Source organism: Pan troglodytes, chromosome 15, assembly GCF_028858775.2.
Source record: "Pan troglodytes isolate AG18354 chromosome 15, NHGRI_mPanTro3-v2.0_pri, whole genome shotgun sequence".
Lineage (NCBI taxonomy): Eukaryota > Metazoa > Chordata > Mammalia > Primates > Hominidae > Pan > Pan troglodytes.
In genome coordinates this window covers 33,296,772-33,315,192 of record NC_072413.2, presented here as the reverse complement: position 1 = coordinate 33,315,192, position 18,421 = coordinate 33,296,772, and the positions used below count along the sequence as shown (strand labels likewise).

Below are 18,421 nucleotides of genomic sequence, written 5' to 3'. Positions count from 1 at the left end.
GAGAATGGCATGAACCCGGGAGGCAGAGTTTGCAGTGAGCCGAGATTGTGCCACTGCACTCCAGCCTGGGTGACAGAGTGAGACTCCGTCTCAAAAAAAAAAAAAAAAAAAAATTGTGAGATGCAGCAAAAGCAGTGGCTAGAGGGAAATTTATAGTATTGAATGGATATACTGGAAAATGTTAAAGATCTAAAATCAGCATCTACTTTAGGAAATTAGAAAAAGAAGAGCAAATTAAAGATATATCATTTGGTTTAAATTAAATATTTAGTAACCATTTTACCTAACTCGTGATTTTTATTTATTTTTTTCTTTTTTTGAGAAAGGGTCTGGCTCTGTCGCCCAGGCTGCAGTGGCATGATCATAGCTCGCCGCAACCTCCAACTCCTGGGCTCAGGCAGTCTTCCCACTCAGCCTCCCCAATAACTGGGTCCACACGCCTGTAATCCCAGCTACTTGGGAGGCTGAGGCAGGAGAATCACTTGAACCCAGGAGGCGGAGGTTGCAGTGAGCTCAAATCGCGTCACTGCATTCTAGCTTGGGCAGCAAAGCAACACTCGGTCTCAAAAAAAAAAAACAACAAAAAAAAACTACAACTACCAAAGTCTATAAAAATTTCTGTGGAAAGGAGCTACCTTTTCTGAACTGCTTAGCATCTTACAAGTTTTTCATCACAAGTATAGAATTTATCACATATTTGTAATTCCAATGGTAGTACAGCCCCTGACATGTATTTACATATTTTTATTTTACATCTAGTCAAATCAGCTTTCACTCAGTTATATTTTTTTAAGTAGGAAAGAAAACTAAAAACTTGATTTCTTTCTGAAATCTGTTATGTAAATGCTTTTATTAAATTTAAAAATCGGCCGGGTTGCGGTGGCTCATGCCTGTAATCCCAGCACTTTGGGAGGCCAGGGTGGGCGGATCACAAGGTCAGGAGATCAAAACCATCCTCACTAACATGGTGAAACCCCATCTCTACTAAAAATGCAAAAAAATCAGCCAGGCGTGGTGGCGGGCGCCTGTAGTCCCAGCTACTCGGGAGGCTGAGGCAGGAGAATGGCATGAACCCAGGAGGCAGAGCTTGCAGTGAGCCGAGATTGCGCCACTGCACTGCAGCCTGAGTAACAGAGCGAGAATGAGTCTCAAAAAGAAAAAAAAAATTTAAAAATCATACCCCAGGCATGGTGGCTCACACCTGTAATCCCAGCACTTAGGGAAGCTGAGGCAGGAGGTTCACTTGAGCACAGGAGTTTGAGACCAGCCTGGGCAACACAGGGAAACCCCAACTTCTACAAAAAATTTAAAAAATTAGCTGGGTGTAGTGGTCACATGCCTGTGGTCCCGGTTACTGGGGAGGCTGTGCCCAGCCAGTTGTAGATACTTTTATTTGCTATGTTGAAATAAATAAACCATGAAAATAATTTTTAGGCCAGGCGTGGTCGCTCATGCTTCTAATCCCAGCACGTTGGGAGGCCAGGGAAGGAGGGTTGCTTGAGCCCAGGAGTTGGGAAACCAGCCTGGGCAACATAGGGAGACTCCATCTCTACAAAAAAATTAAAAATTAGCTGGGTGTGGTGGCACATGCCTGCAGTCCCAGCTACTTGAGAGGCTAAGGTGGGAAGATCACTAGAGTCCGGGAGGTCAAGGCTGCAGTGATCCATGATTTGCCACTGCACTACGGCCTGAATGACAGAGTAAGACCCTATCTCTAAAAATAAAAATTAAAAAAACTGAATGCTATATGGGCTTATATCAGCGGCTCATCTGAGAAAATAAATACCAACCCATCATAGGAATGCCCCTACTTTAGACAAACCTATTAAGTAAAAATCCAGTCTTAAGAAAATAAATGTATTTGAAATTAAACACTGTTCTTTTTCATAAAGATTTCTTTACAGTATTTTCTACTCTTAGAATATTAAATTGTTTTAAAAATACTTTAAAAATATTTCATATAAGCATTTTGTCAAAGCTTATTTAGGCTTGGTTATATGGGATAAGGTAAAAAGTGTCCAATGCTGAGCCCTATAATCCTGGGCTGTTCATAGGGCGTTTGGACATCACTATCCTAATGATAAAGCTGGGTCTGGATGATTCACTCTAGATCATACCATCTATTACTATATTAACAGAGCGTGTACTCAGATTCTTACCTACTTCAAAGGGATTCCTTTATGGATACTCTGATTATTAGTGGTAACAGAGTAGGCATCGGGAACAAAGTTGACTATTCACCAAGAATTTGAAACTTCACATTTCCAGTGAATAATGCTCACCTGAAGTATTTTGTATTCCTACTGGATGACAGCAGTTTCTTCATTTTTTTGTTAAAGTTTATGAAAAGGAAGAGTTTTGGGAGGTCTACCTCCATTTCTTGTATTACGTAGAAAGCAAAGTGTAGGGTAGGAAGGGAGACAGTAGATTGGGGATCTTAAGAGAATAGTGAAGGCAGGAATAACATTCATGGAAAATGAGAGGAGCAGATCAAACAGAGTAATTGTGAGGCCATGCTGAGGGCCTGTTTGAGGTTGGAGAACATTCCTATGTAGAAGCAGCAATCCGTAATCTTTTTATTTTTTTTCCTGAAGTTCTCAATAGTTAAGATATAGGTCTAAAAAGGTCAATACACTAATCGAGAATTTAGGTTTTGCTCACTGATGTGGAATAAGGTCAAGAAAGCTAAGAAGATTGGCAAGAGAGAGAATGATGAGGTTTGTGGTCTGATAAGAAAGGAAGTATAAGTAGAAAGGGGTTGTAGGGCAAAAGAGGGATGTTGTGTATTTCATTTTTTATTTACAGATTTATTTCTATTAAATACAGGCCATACAGGAACTAATGAAAATCCATGGACAAGATCCTGTTTCATTTCAAGATGTCAAGGTTATCTTTTCCTTTAATTTACGTATTACCAGATAATTATGAGATAGTCATTTGTATTACATGAAATTTTATATGAAAGCAACTTTTGAATCAAGTGTTTGCTTTTTGTTCTGAACTGATATTTAAATCATTACGAACTGAGACCACATTTGGACTATTTATGTAGTTTATAATTTTAGTATTGTCATCATTATGTTTTCATTGGAAGCATTCATTCATTTTAATTAAGACAGTCAGGGGGCCGGGCTCAGTGGCTCATGCTTGTAATCCCAGCACTTTGGGAGGCTGAGGCAGGCGGATCACCCGAGGTCAGGAGTTCGAGACCAGCCTGGTCAACATGGTGAAACCCCGTCTCTACTAAAAATACAAAAATTAGCTGGGCATGGTGGCGCATGCATGTAATCCCGGCTACTCGGGAGGCTGAGGCAGGAGAATCATTGGAGCCCGGGAGGTGGAGGTTGCAGTGAGCTGAGATTGTGCCACTGCACTCCAGCCTGGGCAACAAGAGTGAAACTCCATCTCAAAAGAAAAAAAAGAAAATTAAGACAGTCAGTACAGTCTATATCCTACGGCAGTCTGTTCAACTGTAAACTGATTTTTTACCTTGGAAACTGTTTTAGTATGCTACCTCAAACAGCCTGTTCACTTTCAGTAATTTTGCTACAAATTTTATTTTACTACAAATTTTGTAGTTATTTTACTACAAAAAGATTAGAAAACATGTACTAATTCCCTGTAAATATCTGTTGTACACTTCATAATATAGAAGGAGGTCTTCTATATGTTCCAGTAAGTTTTAGCAGAATTTAGCTTCTTTTTGGATGTCTAATGCATATCCAGAGAGAACTCCCCTCTCCCATCCTAATAAAATGTTGACATCAACATTGGAAATGAAGCTTTGTCACTATCTCTGAAACATTTAGATGTTTAATTGAGCTGAACGGTTAGCAAAAAAAAATTAAACCAAACCCTTGTTAGCCGGGTGTGGTGGTACACGGCTGTAATCCCAGCTATTAGGGAGGTCAAGACAGGAGAATGGCTTGAACCTGGGAGGCGAAGTTTGCAGCGAGCCAAGATCGCACTACTGCACTCCAGCCTGGGTGACAGAAGGACACTCCATCTCACACACACAAAAAAGAAGGGGCTGGGCACGGTGGCTCACGCCTGTAATCCCAGCACTTTGGAAGGCCAAGGCAGGCGGATCACCTGAGGTCGGGAGTTCAAGACCAGCCTGACCAATATGGAGAAACCCCGTCTCTACTGAAAATACAAAAATTGGCCAGATGTGGTGGCACACGCCTGTAATCCCAGCTACTTGGAAGGCTGAGGCAGGAGAATCGCTTGAACCCAGGAGGCAGAGGTTGTGGTAAGCCGAGATCACACCATTGCACTCCAGCCTGGGCAACAAGGGTGAAACTCTGTCTCAAAAAAAACAAGGCTGGGCGCAGTGGCTCACACCTATAATTCCAGCAATTTGGGAGGCCAAAGCAGGCAGATTACTTAACATCAGGAGTTTGAGACCAGCCTGGCCAATATGGTGAAACCCCCATCTCTACTAAAAATACAAAAATTAGCTGGGTGTGGTGGCGTGCACCTGTAGTCCCACCTACTCGGGAGGCTGAGGCAGAAGAATCGCTTGAACCCAGGAGGCGGAGGTTGCAGTAAGCCAAGATCGCACTACTGCACTCCAGCCTGGATGACAGAGTGAGACTCCATCTCAAAAACAAAACAAAACAACAAAAACAAAAACTACAGACAAAACCTTGTTTCACCAATTAGAAGGCAACAGAAAAATATATAAGAAACTAGTTAACGTGCAGTCCCTGAACACTGCATTAGATAGTTCTGCCACTAATTACCTACGTAGCTGGATTAGGCACTGAGCCTTGGTTTCTTCATCTATAAAACGAAGGATAGCTATCACATAGCTAAGGAGTTATCCAATAAAATTTTGTGGTTGTAGGTAGAGAAAAGGAAACTGCCTGTTAAATGGAAAAGAAAAAAAGTAGAACAAAAAATTAACATAAGCCCAAGTAGCAGCCCTCAATTTTATTCCTCTGTACTTCAGTGGATGCAAACAGCCCTGAATTTTGGATCACTATGTGTGATAGAAATTAAGTGGATCAAATTTCATTGTAGTTTTTTTTTCTCTTGCAGGATGAAATCTTTGACATGGTAAAACCAAAGGATCCTTTGAAAATCTCTCTTCAGGATTTAATCAACAGTAATCAAGGAGACACAGTAACCACCATTCTAATCGATCTGAATGGCTTCTGGACTTACGAGAACAGAGAGGCTCTTGTTGCAAATGACAGTGAAAACTCTGCAGACCTTGATGATACATGATCTCTGAAAGACTAGACTGTCTTGTATTAAGAGATACTTGAATGCTGCATGTAAAGCCTTTAAAGCAAAATCCTCAGAAATGGTCTAAATAAAACACTTACTTGATATGCCTAGAGAACACAGCAAATGTTTTGGTTACTGGAATTTTGGTTGCAATAGTTTAGAAGCAATAGGACCAAATATTGCTTGTTAGGAGGTGGGGTAAGTTCTGGTTCCTTTTAGTTCAAAGATGGGAAGTGTGATTTGCTGTAGGTAGATGATGTTCAGTTTAAATCTGTATAATCTTCAGAGATGAAGTTTCCATGGAATATTTCTGACAGTCATTTAGAATGTGAATATTTGACTGACAGTGCATATATATATACACACAACATGTGTGTGTGTGTGTGTCTATATATATAAAATCTCAAAGATGACAAACTTTCCCATTCATGAGTAGAGCCATTTTATTTCTGGGTTAGGATTAGGATTTTTTTTTTAGGGGGGGTCAAGTGATTCTCCTGCCTCGGCCTCCTGAGTAGCTGGGATTATAGGCGCCTGCCAACACACCTGGCTAATTTTTGTATTTTAGCAGAGACAGGGTTTCACCATGTTGGCCAGGCTGGTCTCAAACTCCTGACCTCAAGTCATCTGCCCGCCTCGGCCTCCCAAAGTACTGGGATTACAGGTGTGAGGCACCACGCCCAGCCTTTTTGTTTTGCGGTTTTTTTTTTTTTTTCTCTTGAGACAGTCTCCGTCTGTTGCCCAGGCTGGAGTGCAGTGGCATGATCTCTGCTCACTGCAGCCTCCACCTCCCAGCTTCAAGCGATTCTCCTGCCTCAGCCTCCTAAGCAGCTGGGACTTCAGGTGTGCACCACCATGCCTGGCTAATTTTTGTATTTTTAGTAGAGATGGGGGTCTCGCCATGTTGGCCAGGCTGTTCTCAAACTCCTGACCTCAGGTGATCTGCCTGCCTCGGCCTCCCAAAGTGCTGAGACTATAGCCACCATGATTCACAGTGATACGTGAGCCACGTGCCCAGCCTTGTTCTTTCTTTTAATTGGATGTTTTAATAAAATGTATTCAAACTAGTATTTTACTTTCATGAAAATCATTGGTATAAAAAACTTGTTGGCCGGGCACGGTGGCTTACGCCTGTAATCCCAGCACTTTGGGAGGCTGAGGTGGGCGGATCACGAGTTCAGGAGATTGAGACCATCCTGGCTAACACAGTGAAACGCCGTCTCTACTAAAAATACAAAAAATTAGCTGGGCATGGTGGAGGGTGCCTGTAGTCCCAGCTACTCAGGAGGCTGAGGCAGGAGAATGGCGTGAACCCGGGAGGCGGAGCTTGCAGTGAGCCAAGATCGAGCCACTGCACTCCAGCCTGGCAACAGAGTGAGACTCCATCTCAAAAAAAAAAAAAAAAAAAAAAAAAAAAAAAAATTGTCTAGTTTTATTAACCAATACCAGAGTTACATTTTACAAAACTTAATTCCAAGCCCGGACAACATGGCAAAACCAAGTCTCTACAAAAAATAAATAAAAAACATTAGCTGGGCATGGTGGTGTGAGCCTGTAGTCCCAGATCCTTATGAGGCTGACAGGGAAGGACTGCTTAAGCCCAGGAGGTCGAGGCTGGAGTGAGCCATGATTGCACTATTGCACTCCAGCCTGGGCAACAGAGTAAGACCCTGTCTCAAACCAAAAAACAAACTTCATTTTGTTAAGGATTTTTGTTAAAGAATTTATGTTAATTCAGGATAAAGACTTCAGTTATACATTACATTTAGTTTTTATGAGATGCTGAAAGATCAGAAGAAGGTAAATATGAACTATGATCCAGAAGGAACTGGAATTCTGTTTTTTTTTTTTTGGAGACGAGTCTTGCTGTGTCGCCCAGGCTGGAGTACAATGGTGCAAACTCCGTTCACTGCAACCTCCGCCTCCCAGGCTCAAGCGATTCTCCTGCCTCAGCCTCCCGAGCAGCTGGGATTACAAGCACCTGCTACCATGCCCGGCTAATTTTTGTATTTTTAGTAGAAATCCATCTCTACTAATTCACCATGTTGGCCAGGTTGGTCTCGGACTCCTGACCTAGTGATCCGCCCACCTTGGCCTCCCAAAGTGCTGGGACTACAGGCGTGGGCCACCGTGCCCAGCTGGAACTGGAATTCTTAAAGGGACTGAAAAGGAGATAGGAAAAAGTGAGTGAAAGAGGCTTAAAGTAAGACAAACCATTGAATACCTTTATGGGAAATTTTATAGTTTGCATAAACAAAGTATAAACTTAAGGCACAGTGAATAACTATATTGATAAACATCAACTAGCCACTATTGGACAAGTAGCAAAAGTAAAATTCAAGAAATAAAACCTTCATAAGTCACTACTTCCTTTTGTTACAATCATAAAATTTTCTGGGTAAACTCTAGATACTAGTACCTCTAGGGAGACAGGATTCAGAAGATCACTTTTAGACACACCTATCTTCACTTGATAACCAAATAAATATCTGTGAGTGAGAGGCACTATCTCGAATGAAGTTAAAAACAAATTAGAAGGAAAAGGTCAGGTTAGCATGTTTTAGAACTATTGGTAAACTATAATTCATGGGACATTATATAATCAAAAGATTAATATTTTAAGCACTAAGTTATAAAGGGTTTACACCCATGAATAAAAAGATTACCATCACTTACTATGAACCACCATTCCATGAATCCATGTAGCTGAACACTCCTAATGAAAAGTTTAATTATCCTTCAACCTGTAGTTGAAGAACTCAGTTCATGTTCATTGACAGATTTCCATTACAGACCCACTATATTGATGTTACTTTCTTTGACACTATATTTTATATTGATATATTAAAATTGAAAACTTAATGCTGTTTAGAAGGCTATTAATATAACTTAATTTCTGAAAGCTTTGAGTTTCTGAAAAGGCTTTTAAGATCAAAATTTCTGAAACACTCCACACATTCTTCCTCACCCACATTTAATTATAAATCAATGTTATACTGATAAAAGGTTCTATACACACATTTAGATATATATGTGTGTGTGTGTGTGTGTCTGTGTGTGTGTGTATATATATATATACTTTTTTCCCCCCAAGATGGAGTCTCACTCTGTCGCCCAGCCTGGAGTGCAGTGGTGCAATCTTGGTTCACTGCAACCTCCACCTCCCTGGTTCAAGTGATTCTCCTGCCTCAGCCTCCCGAGCAGCTGGGATTACAGGCGTGCACCACCACGCCTGGCTAATTTTTGTATTTTTGTAGAGACGGGGTTTCACTACGTTGGCCAGGCTGGTCTCAAACTCCTGACCTCAAGTAATCTGCCCACTTCAGCCTCCCAAAGTGCTGGGATTACAGGTGTGAGCACCGTACCTGGCCATATTTAGGAATATTTTCAAAATTAGCTTCACAATATATACATTTATAAGGTTTACAAATAAGCAAGTAGGTAGAGGAGTGGCCAACCAGATTCAAGTAAACCGTCCAGTCTTCACTGTTGCTACTTCTAAATGATGAATGACGGGTAATTTCATTAGGCTATCATTGCACCTTATACAATATCTAATTGCTCCTGATGGATTAAATCTATACCTGTCCCACTATCCCCCAATCCCCTCCAAACCACTTTTCTATAGGATTAACGCTGAACCGATAACATAACCAGGATGCCACATGGATATTCACTAGGTATTAACATTAATAAATCTATTCTATAAGTAGTGTTTTAATATTATGTTCAAAGCTAGTTATTTGAGTCCTGAAAAAGAATACAAGATTAAGTAAGTGGGTTGCATTAAAAAATGGAAGCCTATCTTAATATCTGGTGTTATAAATACAGATTCTTACATAAAACAGTTATTCTCAATGAAAGAAAATTCAAAGTGCTTCCATCTTGCTCCTTTTATTATATGGTGAAGCATCCTTAGTGTGAAATTAATGGTTAGATATATAAATGCATGGCATAACATGAGAAAATCTAGGAGAAAATATCCTCATTTTAATCTAAGACTATGGAATTATCAATTCCAATTAGACTTAATCAGCAACTTACCTTTTTTAAAAAAAGCAAATGCACAAATAGGCTTGATAATTTAACTCTTCTTAACTATTAAGGCTCTAGGATGTCCTTAACTTTTTTAAAAGATCATTTTAAAACCAAAGCACTAATTTCTATACACAGTAAAAACAGTACAAATATCTGAATTTCAGATCTGGCTTTTGCTAGATAGATCCTAAAAATGAAGAAAACATTTTCCCTTTCCAGATACTTTAATAATTTAAAATATAAATAATTGTATTAAGTCCCACTGAATAAAGAATGTGAAAGTTTTTGTAGTAAAAAAAAAAAAACTTAAGAGTTTGAAGCTTGATAGTCATTTCATTTTATGGTGGGACAGAGACTGGATTTTGGTTGCTTTCCATAATTACTTCACTGTCTCCCTCCATTTCAAAATTGACATTCACAAATGAGCTGGATATCACTGTCTCTGGTTGATCTGTCTGAACAATGGAATCAGTCTGCAATTTATTCTGTTGATATTGTCTTTCTGCTTCTTCAGACATCCTGTTTTCTTCTTCTTCTTCTTCTTCCTAAAAAAAAGGAGCAACATCAAGAATAGTTGAAATACGAAAGTCCAAAAGGTATATAGTGCTGTTTTCCCCACTGTCAGCTTATGTTTAAAAAAAAAAAAAAAAAAAAAAAACAGTCTCATGTTCAAATCAGTTTGGTCTAATTAAGACATACTTTCCCTTCTCCTGCTCTCTAATTGAAATAACTACTGTAAAACATTTTAAGGAAAGTAGTTTTTTCTTGTTGTTTGTTTTTTTTGAGAAAGAGTATTGCTCTGTCACCCAGGCTGGAGTGCAGTGGCTCACTGCAACCTCCATCTCCCAGGCTCAAGCAATTCTCCTGCCTCAGCCTCCTGAGTAGCTGGGACTACAAGCACCTGCAACCACGCCCAGCTAATTTTTGTATTTTTAGTAAAGACAAGGTTTCACCATGTTGGCCAGGCTGGTCTCGAACTCCTGACCACAAGTGATCCACCCACCTCGGCCTCCCAAAGTGTTGGGATTACAGGCATAAGCCACCACGCTCAGCCCAAAAGAGGTTACTTTTTAAAACAGGGTCCAGCACTACATCACGTAGATGAGACCTGAATTAACTTTGACAAGGACTTTATTTCTTTCAGATTAAGTCTAAGCTAAATAAATAAAAAGTTAGCTTCAACTGTATCACTTCAATTGTAGGGTGTAAGTCTATTCGGTTGAATAGGTTGGTTCATTTACTACATGATATATAGCATAGTTAGTTTTCCCATAAGCATCAAATACATAGATAAGGCAGCACCTACCCTCAAGAAGTTTACAACTTAGTAGGGAAGTTAAGACATGTAAAAACAGTATTATGACAGATGTAGAGATTTTGAAAGGGTAAATAATTTCTAGTTGCAGAACTACTAAATTCATTGAGTAGGTGGCATTTGTATTGGACCCTGCAGAACGGGTAGTCAGTACACAGTGAGTAACCCCAGAAGATTACTCTGGGGCTTGCTTGAGAATAGAGAGAGACCATTTAGGAGGCTAGTATAATAGTCCAGATGAGGTAATGAGGCTCTAAGCAAGGCTTACAGTGTTAAGAAATACTTATTTGTTCATAAAACAGGTTTGAAACCATATGACAAATATTAAGTCAGCTGACCTTTCCAGGTTCATGTCCAGTCACTCCCACATTGTACCTTATGCTCCAGTGACAATAAACTATTATATTTTTGCCATTTCCCCAACCATAACAATGTACCTTCATGCCTCTACATTCTAGCTTTACCTGAATTGCTGCCCTCTATTTGCTTGAAGAATAGCAGATGCCAATATTTGTTGTGCTCACTAGGTGCTGTTCTAAACATTTTATATATTAATGTATTTAATCTGTAGAGCAGCCCCCGAGCATGGATGCTGCAATTCTCCTTATTACAAAGATGAGGAGATTGAGGCTTATAGAGGGGTTAAGTGTTCTGTCCAAGGTTACAAAGTTTTAAGTGGTAGAACAGATTTTGAATTCAAGCCCTTTGGTTCTTGAGCCCATGCTCTTAAGCACTAAAGGCTTTTATTTTTTAAGACAAAATTCACTTCACTCTCACCTTAAGACCTCACTACTTTTAAACTGCCCTCAAATTTTTGTGCATTAACACCTGGCACATACACATTTCTTGTACTTAAATTTTTATCTGTGCCAAACCCACTCCACTTTTCCTATATCCAGTCCATGTGCTCTAAGTATCTTGTTTCTTCATCTTAGAATTAGAATGATAATCCAAAGAGAGGCATGTGAAGATTAAATAATGTATATAAGGCATCTCACATACCACTAAGACAATGAAATCTAGCTTAGTTTTGCACACAGATCATAGGAAAATTCCAGTTTTAAGGAATTCCAAAATGTATGTTACTTTGATAAAAGAAATTAATGATTCTAGAATGAAATGCCTAGCATAAGAGAGCTACATGTTGGGCAGTTAGAAAATACATAGGCTCATTATGCAACCCATCAAGTCCATAGCAAACCAAACTGAATCAAGAAAATGTAAAAAGGAGGCATACCTCCTTCTTCATCCGATAATATTCATCAATGGCATATTGGTACTTTGGGGTGCTGATACCCAAAACAGATGCAATCTTCTCTCCAAGGAAGTCACACACTGAAGATACAAAAGTTAAAAGACTTATATAATTCTATAAACATTTCTTGAGCACTTTCTATGTGTAAGACACTGTAGGAATACAAGAGTTACTGTTCCTGCTCTCAAGGAGATTATAAAAACCTAATAGATCTCTCTTCTGTATATCTTCCCTGATTTTCTTCAAGAAGTACCGGTGGCTTCAAAACTCCAAACAAGTCTTTTCATGTCTGTATTAGAACACTTATCACTAGGTGTATCTGTTATATGTCTATGTCTTTAAGAAAAGTGTATACTGCCAGGCATGGCGGCTCATGTCTATAATCCCAGCACTTTGGGAGGCTGAGGCAGGCAAATCACATGAGGTCAGGACTTCAAGACCAGCTTGAACAACATGATGAAACCTCATCTCTACTAAAAATACAAAAATTAGCTGGGCATGGTGGTGGGCGCCTGTAATCCCAGCTACTCACAAGGCTGAGGCAGGAGAATAGCTTGAAACTGGGAGGTGGAGGTTATGGTGAGACAAGATCACACCACTGCACTCCAGCCTTGATGAAAGAGCAAGACTCTGTCTCAAAAAAGAAAAATGTATACTCAGAAAGCTGGGATATCACTGGGCTGGAGGAGGGGAATGGCTTGTAGTATAATATTCACTGAGTGCCTACCATATGCCAGGTACTGTGAAAGGTTAGGCGTAGAGAGGTTAAAGAACTTAACCCAAACTGATAAAGCAGATCCAAAGTTCAAAGCTAGGTCTGAATCTCAAGCTCATGCTCTTTCCATTACACCAACCTGTCTAGCATATATTCAGTGCTCAGTAAATGTTTGTTGAATCAATTACTATTCACAATTAGCTCTAATAAAATGCAGAAAGTGATAAAAAGCTATGAGGGAGTTAAAAATGGAAGCAGAAGAAAGCTTCATAATTTAAAACCTATATTTTAAATTAGCATTATTAAGTTATAAGTTGATAATTCATTTCCTTCAAATATGACTTAGTCACATCTCAATTTAAGAAATGGAATATTAATGAAATAGAAATAGAAATTAACTATAATACAGGCTTTAGAATAAGCAGTGAGACAGACTGAGAATGTTATCAATTGGAAACCAAATGACAAAGCAGCAAAATAGCTGTTAAGAGAAAGGGTTTAAGAACTTGAAAACCATATCTAAACTAACACAGTCATTTTTCATTCCTCAAAAAATAAACTATATTGGAAGCTGAAGAATGTTTTAATGTGAAGTACAAGTTAGGTTACTATCTCCCAATGCTAGCTAGCTCTTGAGGACAGTGATTAACTCCCTATTGTTTCTCCTTCAGTTTGGAAACATCCTATTTAGCAAAGTTCCTGTTGCTGAAGCATGTTACAGCAATTATACAATATTCAAGCAGAAAAGCAATACCTGAGAGAGTTGATGTAGCAGCCCGAAGCATGTAAAACCATAAGTAGGGGCCCCAGGTAAGTTTTGTCTGCAACAAGAAATCATGTTAGCAACATTCATACCTAAATTCATTCCATATATTTAGGCCAGAATGAAGTAGTCAAATACTTGCTAGGCACCGAGAATATTCTATAGGCAGTACTACAAAGAGACTGCAATCCAATCAACAATTTAAAATCTTTAGAGTTAAAATTCCACAAAGATATTTTACATTCACCCATATAACTACCACCACCTTAAGCCCATAGAAGAATCAAAAAAAGATGCAGCCGCTGAAATGGAGTTGGTAATCGCAGTCTGGATTATTTTATGAGTTGACAATCCAGAGCTTTCCTTTCTCCTGTCTTGCTGCATTTTTGTCTCCACTATTTATAAACACAACATCAGAGGGGGTGTTCAGTCAATAGAAAGAAACTTAAGGATGCCATCTGACATACTTATGCTATAGCAGGGAAATTAAGGTTCAGAGAAATTAAGCAGGATATGTAAGGGAACATCAAATGAGCTTTTAATGGTGGGAAAATAAGGGACAAATAAGTGGCAAGATAAGTTTTGTTTCTTTAAGTCTTTTTTTATTATTATTATTATACTTTAAGTTCTAGGGTACCTGTGCACAACATGCAGGTTTGTTACATATGTATACATGTGCCATGTTGGTGTGCTGCACCCGTTAACTCGTCATTTACATTAGGTATATCTCCTAATGCTATCCCTCCCCACTCCCCCCACCCCACGACAGGCCCCAGTGTGTGATGTTCCCCTTCCTGTGTCCAAGTGTTCTCATTGTTCAATTCCCACCTAAGAGTGAGAACATGCGGTGTTTGGTTTTCTGTCCTTGCAATAGTTTGCTCAGAATGATGGTTTCCAGCTTCATCCATGTCCTTACAAAGGACATGAACTCATCCTTTTTTATGGCTGCGTAGTATTCCATGGTGTATATGTGCCACATTTTCTTAAATGTCATTGATGGACATTTGGGTTGGTTCCAAGTCTTTGCTATTGTGAATAGTGCTGCAATAAACATACATGTGTATGTGTCTTTATAGCAACATGATTTATAATCCTTTGGGTATATACCCAGTAATGGGATGGCTGAGTCAAATGGTATTTCTGGTTCTAGATCCTTGAGGAATCGCCACACTGTCTTCCACAATGGTTGAACTAGTTTACACTCCCACCAACAGTATAAAAGTGTTCCTATTTCTCCACATCCTCTCCAGCACCTGTTGTTTCCTGACTTTTTAATGATCACCAATCTAACTGGTGTGAGATGGTATGTGATTTTGATTTGCATTTCTCTGATGGCCAGTGATGATGAGCATTTTTTCATGTGTCTGTTGGCTGAATAAATGTCTTCTTTTGAGAAGTGTCTGTTCATATCCTTTGCCCACTTTTTGATGGTGTTGTTTGATTTTTTCTTGTAAATTTGTTTGAGTTCATTGTAGATTCTGGATATTAGCCCTTTGTCAGATTAGTAGATTGTAAAAATTTTCTCCCATTCTGTAGGTTGCCTGTTCACTCTGATGGTAGTTTCTTTTGCTGTGCAGAAGCTCTTTAGTTTAATTAGATCCCATTTGTCAATTTTGGCTTTTGTTGCCATTGCTTTTGGTGTTTTAGTCATGAAGTCCTTGCCCATGCCTATGTCCTGAATGGTATTGCCTAGGTTTTCTTCTAGGGTTTTTATGGTTTTAGGTCTAACATTAAAGTCTTTAATCCATCTTGAGTTAATTTTTGTAGCAAACTTGACAAAAACAAGAAATGGGGAAAGGATTCCCTATTTAATAAACGGTGCTGGGAAAACCGGCTAGCCATAGGTAGAAAGCTGAAACTGGATCCCTTCTTTAAGTCTTAAAAAAGGACTAGACCATAGAACCCAAGACAAGTTCAGTGCATATTTGGTAAGCCAGGGCCACTGGCAGAATGCAATCCACAATGCACACCTACGTAGTTAATCTTGGTTCTGTAATTCCAAATGAATTTTGTGAAGCTTGCCAAACAGATGTTATCTGCCTCTCTAGATGAAGCCAGTGATAAAGGCATGCTTCATTGTACCAATACGTTTATCCAAAGAAAACATAGTATAAAGCCTTCAAGGAATCAAATGCATTAATAATTGTTTTCTGGAGTTTTTTTTTAAGACAGAGTCTCACTCTGTCACCCATGCTAGAACGCAGTGGCACAATCTCAGCTCAATGCAACCTCTGCCTCCTGGGTTCAAGTGACTCTTGTGCTTCACCCTCACGAGTAGCTGGGATTACAAACGTGCACCAATAGCACGAATTTTTGTATTTTTAGTATAGATAAGGTTTCGCCATGTTGGCCAGGCTGGTCTCAAATTCCGGCTCCATGTGATCCACCCACCTCAGCCTCCCAAAGTGCTGGGATTACAGGGGTAAGCCACTGCATCTGGGCAATAGTTGTTTTAATATGGCTTCCAAGGAGGGGAGAAAGAGAAAAACTTGTCCATAATCTTCTTATATATACTAATGATTAAAAGGGCATTAAAAAGGCAAACACAAGAATATCTGTTAAGACTGAGTGGATGGGGCGGGGCGCAGTGGCTCACGTCTGTAATCCCAGCACTTTGGGAGGCTGAGGCGGGTGGATCACCTGAGGTCAGGAGCTCAAGACCAGCCTGACCAACATGGAGAAACCCCGTCTCTACTCAAAATACAAAAATTAGCCAGGCATGGTGGCGTGCACCTGTAATCCCAGCTTCTAGGGAAGCTGAGACAGGAGAATCGCTTGAATCTGGGACGCGGAGGTTGCAGTGAGCCGAGATTGAGCCCCTGCACTCCAGCCTGAGCAACAGAGCAAGACTCCATCTCTAAATAAATAAAATAAATAAAAATACAAAACTTAGCTGGGCTGTAGTGGCACACGCCTGTGATCCCAGCTACTCAGGAGACTGAGACGGGAGAATCGTTTGAACCCGGGAGGCGGAGGTTGCAGTGAGCCAAGACTGCACCACTGCACTCCAGCCTGGGCAACAGAGGGAGACCCTGTCTCACAAAAAATAAATAAATAAACTCCCTTTCATATATACATATATTCTATTAGTTCTGTCCCTCTGGAGAACCCTAATAAAGTATCTAAAGCTGGAGAATTTAATGCCAGCAAAGGATGGCTTGATAATTTTAGAAAGAAGTTTGGCTTTAAAAATGTCAACAAAACAAGAGAAGCAGCTTCTGCCAAACAAAAGATAGCAGATGAGTTCCCACACATCATTAGGAAAATCATTGAGAAGAAAGGATATCTATCAGAACAGGTTTTTAGTGGAGATCAAAGTGCCCTATTCTGAAAAAACATGCCACAAAAGACATTTATTAGTAAGGAAGAGAAGCAAGCACCAGGATTCAAGGCAGAAAGGGATAGGCTAACTCTACTATTTTGTACAAATGCAGTCCGGTTTATGATTAGGACTGCCCTTATCTATAAAGCTGCTAGCCCCCAAGCCTTAAAGGAAAAAGATAAACACCAGCTACCAGTCTTTTGTCTGTACAACAAGGCCTAGACAACAAGAACCCTTTTCCTGGATTGGTTCCATCAATGCTTTGTCCCTGAAGTCAGGAAGTATTCTGTTAATAAGGGACTGCCTTTTAAAATTCTTTTGTTATTGGACAATGCTCCTGGCCACCCAGAACCCCACAAGTTCAACACTGAAGGTGTCAAAGTGTTGTACTTGCCCCCAAACACAACATCTCTAGTTCAGCCTCTGGATCAGGGGTCATAAGGACCTTTAAGGCTCATTACACACAGTACTCTATGGAAAGCATTGTTGATGCCATAGAAGAGAACCCTGGGCAGGTGTGGTGGCTTACGCCTATAATCCCAGTACTTCAGGAGGCTGAGGCGGGCAGATTACCTGAGCTCAGGATTTTGCGACCAGCCTGGGCAACATGGTGAAACCCTGTCTTTACTAAAATACAAAATATTAGCTGGGCATGGCAGCGTGCACCTGTAGTCCAGCTACTTGGGAGGCTGAGGCAGGAGAATTGCTTGAACCCAGGAGATGGAGGTTGCAGTGAGCCAAGATCATGCCACTGCACTCCAGCCTGGGTGACAGCGAGACTCCGTCTCAAAAAAAAAAAAAAGAAGAAGAAGAAGAAGAAGAGAACCCTGATAAAGAAAACATCATGAAAGTCTGGAAGGATTACACCACTGAAGATGCCATTGTTATAGAAAAAGCTGTGAAAGACATCAACACGAAACAAATTTCTGCTGAAGAAAACTGTGTCCAAGTGTTGTGCACATCTTCACAGGATTTACGACAGAGCCAATCAATGAAATCATGAAAGATATGGTAGATATGAAAAGAAAGGTGGGGTGGAGGGTGGAGCATTTCAAAATTTGGATCTTGGAGAAATTCAAGAGCTAACAGACACAACACCAGAGATATTAACAGAAAATGGCTTGATAGAGATGAGTGCCTCCAAACCACTGCCAGATAATGAAGAAGATGTAAAAGCAGCAATGCCAGAAAAGAAACTGACATTAGACAATCTGGCAGAAGGGCTCCGATTTTTCAAGACTACTTGACTTCTTTTACAACATGGACCCTTCTATACAGGCAATGAAACTAAAGCAAATGGTGGGAAAAGAACTGTTACCACATAAAACAATTTTTAGAGACATAAAAAAGTAAAACAGTCAGACAGAAATTACTACGTATTTCCATGAAGTCACAGCAAGTACGCCTTTCTCTCTTGCCTCCCCTTCCACCTCCTGCCATGCCTAACACAGCAAGACCAACCCCTCCTCTTCCTCCTCAGCCTACTCAATGTGAAGACAATGAGGAAGAAGACTTATGATGATGATCCACTTCCCACTTAATGAATAGTAAATATATTTTCTCTTCCTTATAATTTTCTTAACCCTTTTTCCTTTCCTTTCCTTTCTCCTTTCCTTTCTTTTATCTTTTCTTTGTCACCCAGGCTGGAGTGCAATGGTGCGGTCTGGGCTCACTGCAACCTCCGCCTCCCGGGTTCAAGTGATTCTCCTGCCTCAGCCTCCCGAGTAGCTGGGACTACAGGTGCCCAACACCACATCCAGCTAATTTTTGTATTTTTA

General features: G+C 40.0%; 3 protein-coding genes and 1 long non-coding RNA gene across 6 annotated transcripts in view; 2 read left to right on the top strand and 2 right to left on the bottom strand.

The window, feature by feature from the left end:
• The window catches only part of PPP2R3C (protein phosphatase 2 regulatory subunit B''gamma), a 36,883-nt gene extending 31,529 nt beyond the window's left edge, over nucleotides 1-5,354 (top strand). For 2 of the 3 annotated variants that reach the window (XM_016925743.3, XM_063792672.1), the window contains 2 exons: nucleotides 2,827-2,886; nucleotides 5,044-5,354. In XM_016925743.3, the coding sequence (XP_016781232.1) occupies nucleotides 2,827-2,886; nucleotides 5,044-5,232 (249 nt within the window). In that variant the 3' untranslated portion in view covers nucleotides 5,233-5,354. The remainder of the gene's footprint in view (nucleotides 1-2,826; nucleotides 2,887-5,043) is intronic. The other variant, NM_001246654.1, reaches the window with a different exon arrangement.
• Nucleotides 5,355-7,456: 2,102 nt separating this feature from the next.
• SRP54 (signal recognition particle 54) overlaps nucleotides 7,457-18,421 on the bottom strand; it is a 99,333-nt gene continuing 88,368 nt past the window's right edge. The window contains exons 16-17 of the mRNA XM_054665677.2: nucleotides 11,826-11,923; nucleotides 7,457-9,818 (exon numbers count right to left, since the gene is read on the bottom strand). Of these exons, the coding sequence (XP_054521652.1) occupies nucleotides 9,612-9,818; nucleotides 11,826-11,923 (305 nt within the window). The 3' untranslated portion in view covers nucleotides 7,457-9,611. The remainder of the gene's footprint in view (nucleotides 9,819-11,825; nucleotides 11,924-18,421) is intronic.
• Nucleotides 7,457-18,421, bottom strand: part of FAM177A1 (family with sequence similarity 177 member A1) — a 37,438-nt gene continuing 26,473 nt past the window's right edge. Inside the window, exons 3-5 of the mRNA XM_510231.8 lie at nucleotides 13,313-13,379; nucleotides 11,826-11,923; nucleotides 7,457-9,818 (exon numbers count right to left, since the gene is read on the bottom strand). Of these exons, the coding sequence (XP_510231.3) occupies nucleotides 9,612-9,818; nucleotides 11,826-11,923; nucleotides 13,313-13,379 (372 nt within the window). The 3' untranslated portion in view covers nucleotides 7,457-9,611. The remainder of the gene's footprint in view (nucleotides 9,819-11,825; nucleotides 11,924-13,312; nucleotides 13,380-18,421) is intronic.
• LOC134808349 (uncharacterized) overlaps nucleotides 17,171-18,421 on the top strand; it is a 28,775-nt gene continuing 27,524 nt past the window's right edge. Inside the window, exon 1 of the long non-coding RNA XR_010151087.1 lies at nucleotides 17,171-18,190. This is a non-coding gene — a long non-coding RNA (uncharacterized LOC134808349). The remainder of the gene's footprint in view (nucleotides 18,191-18,421) is intronic.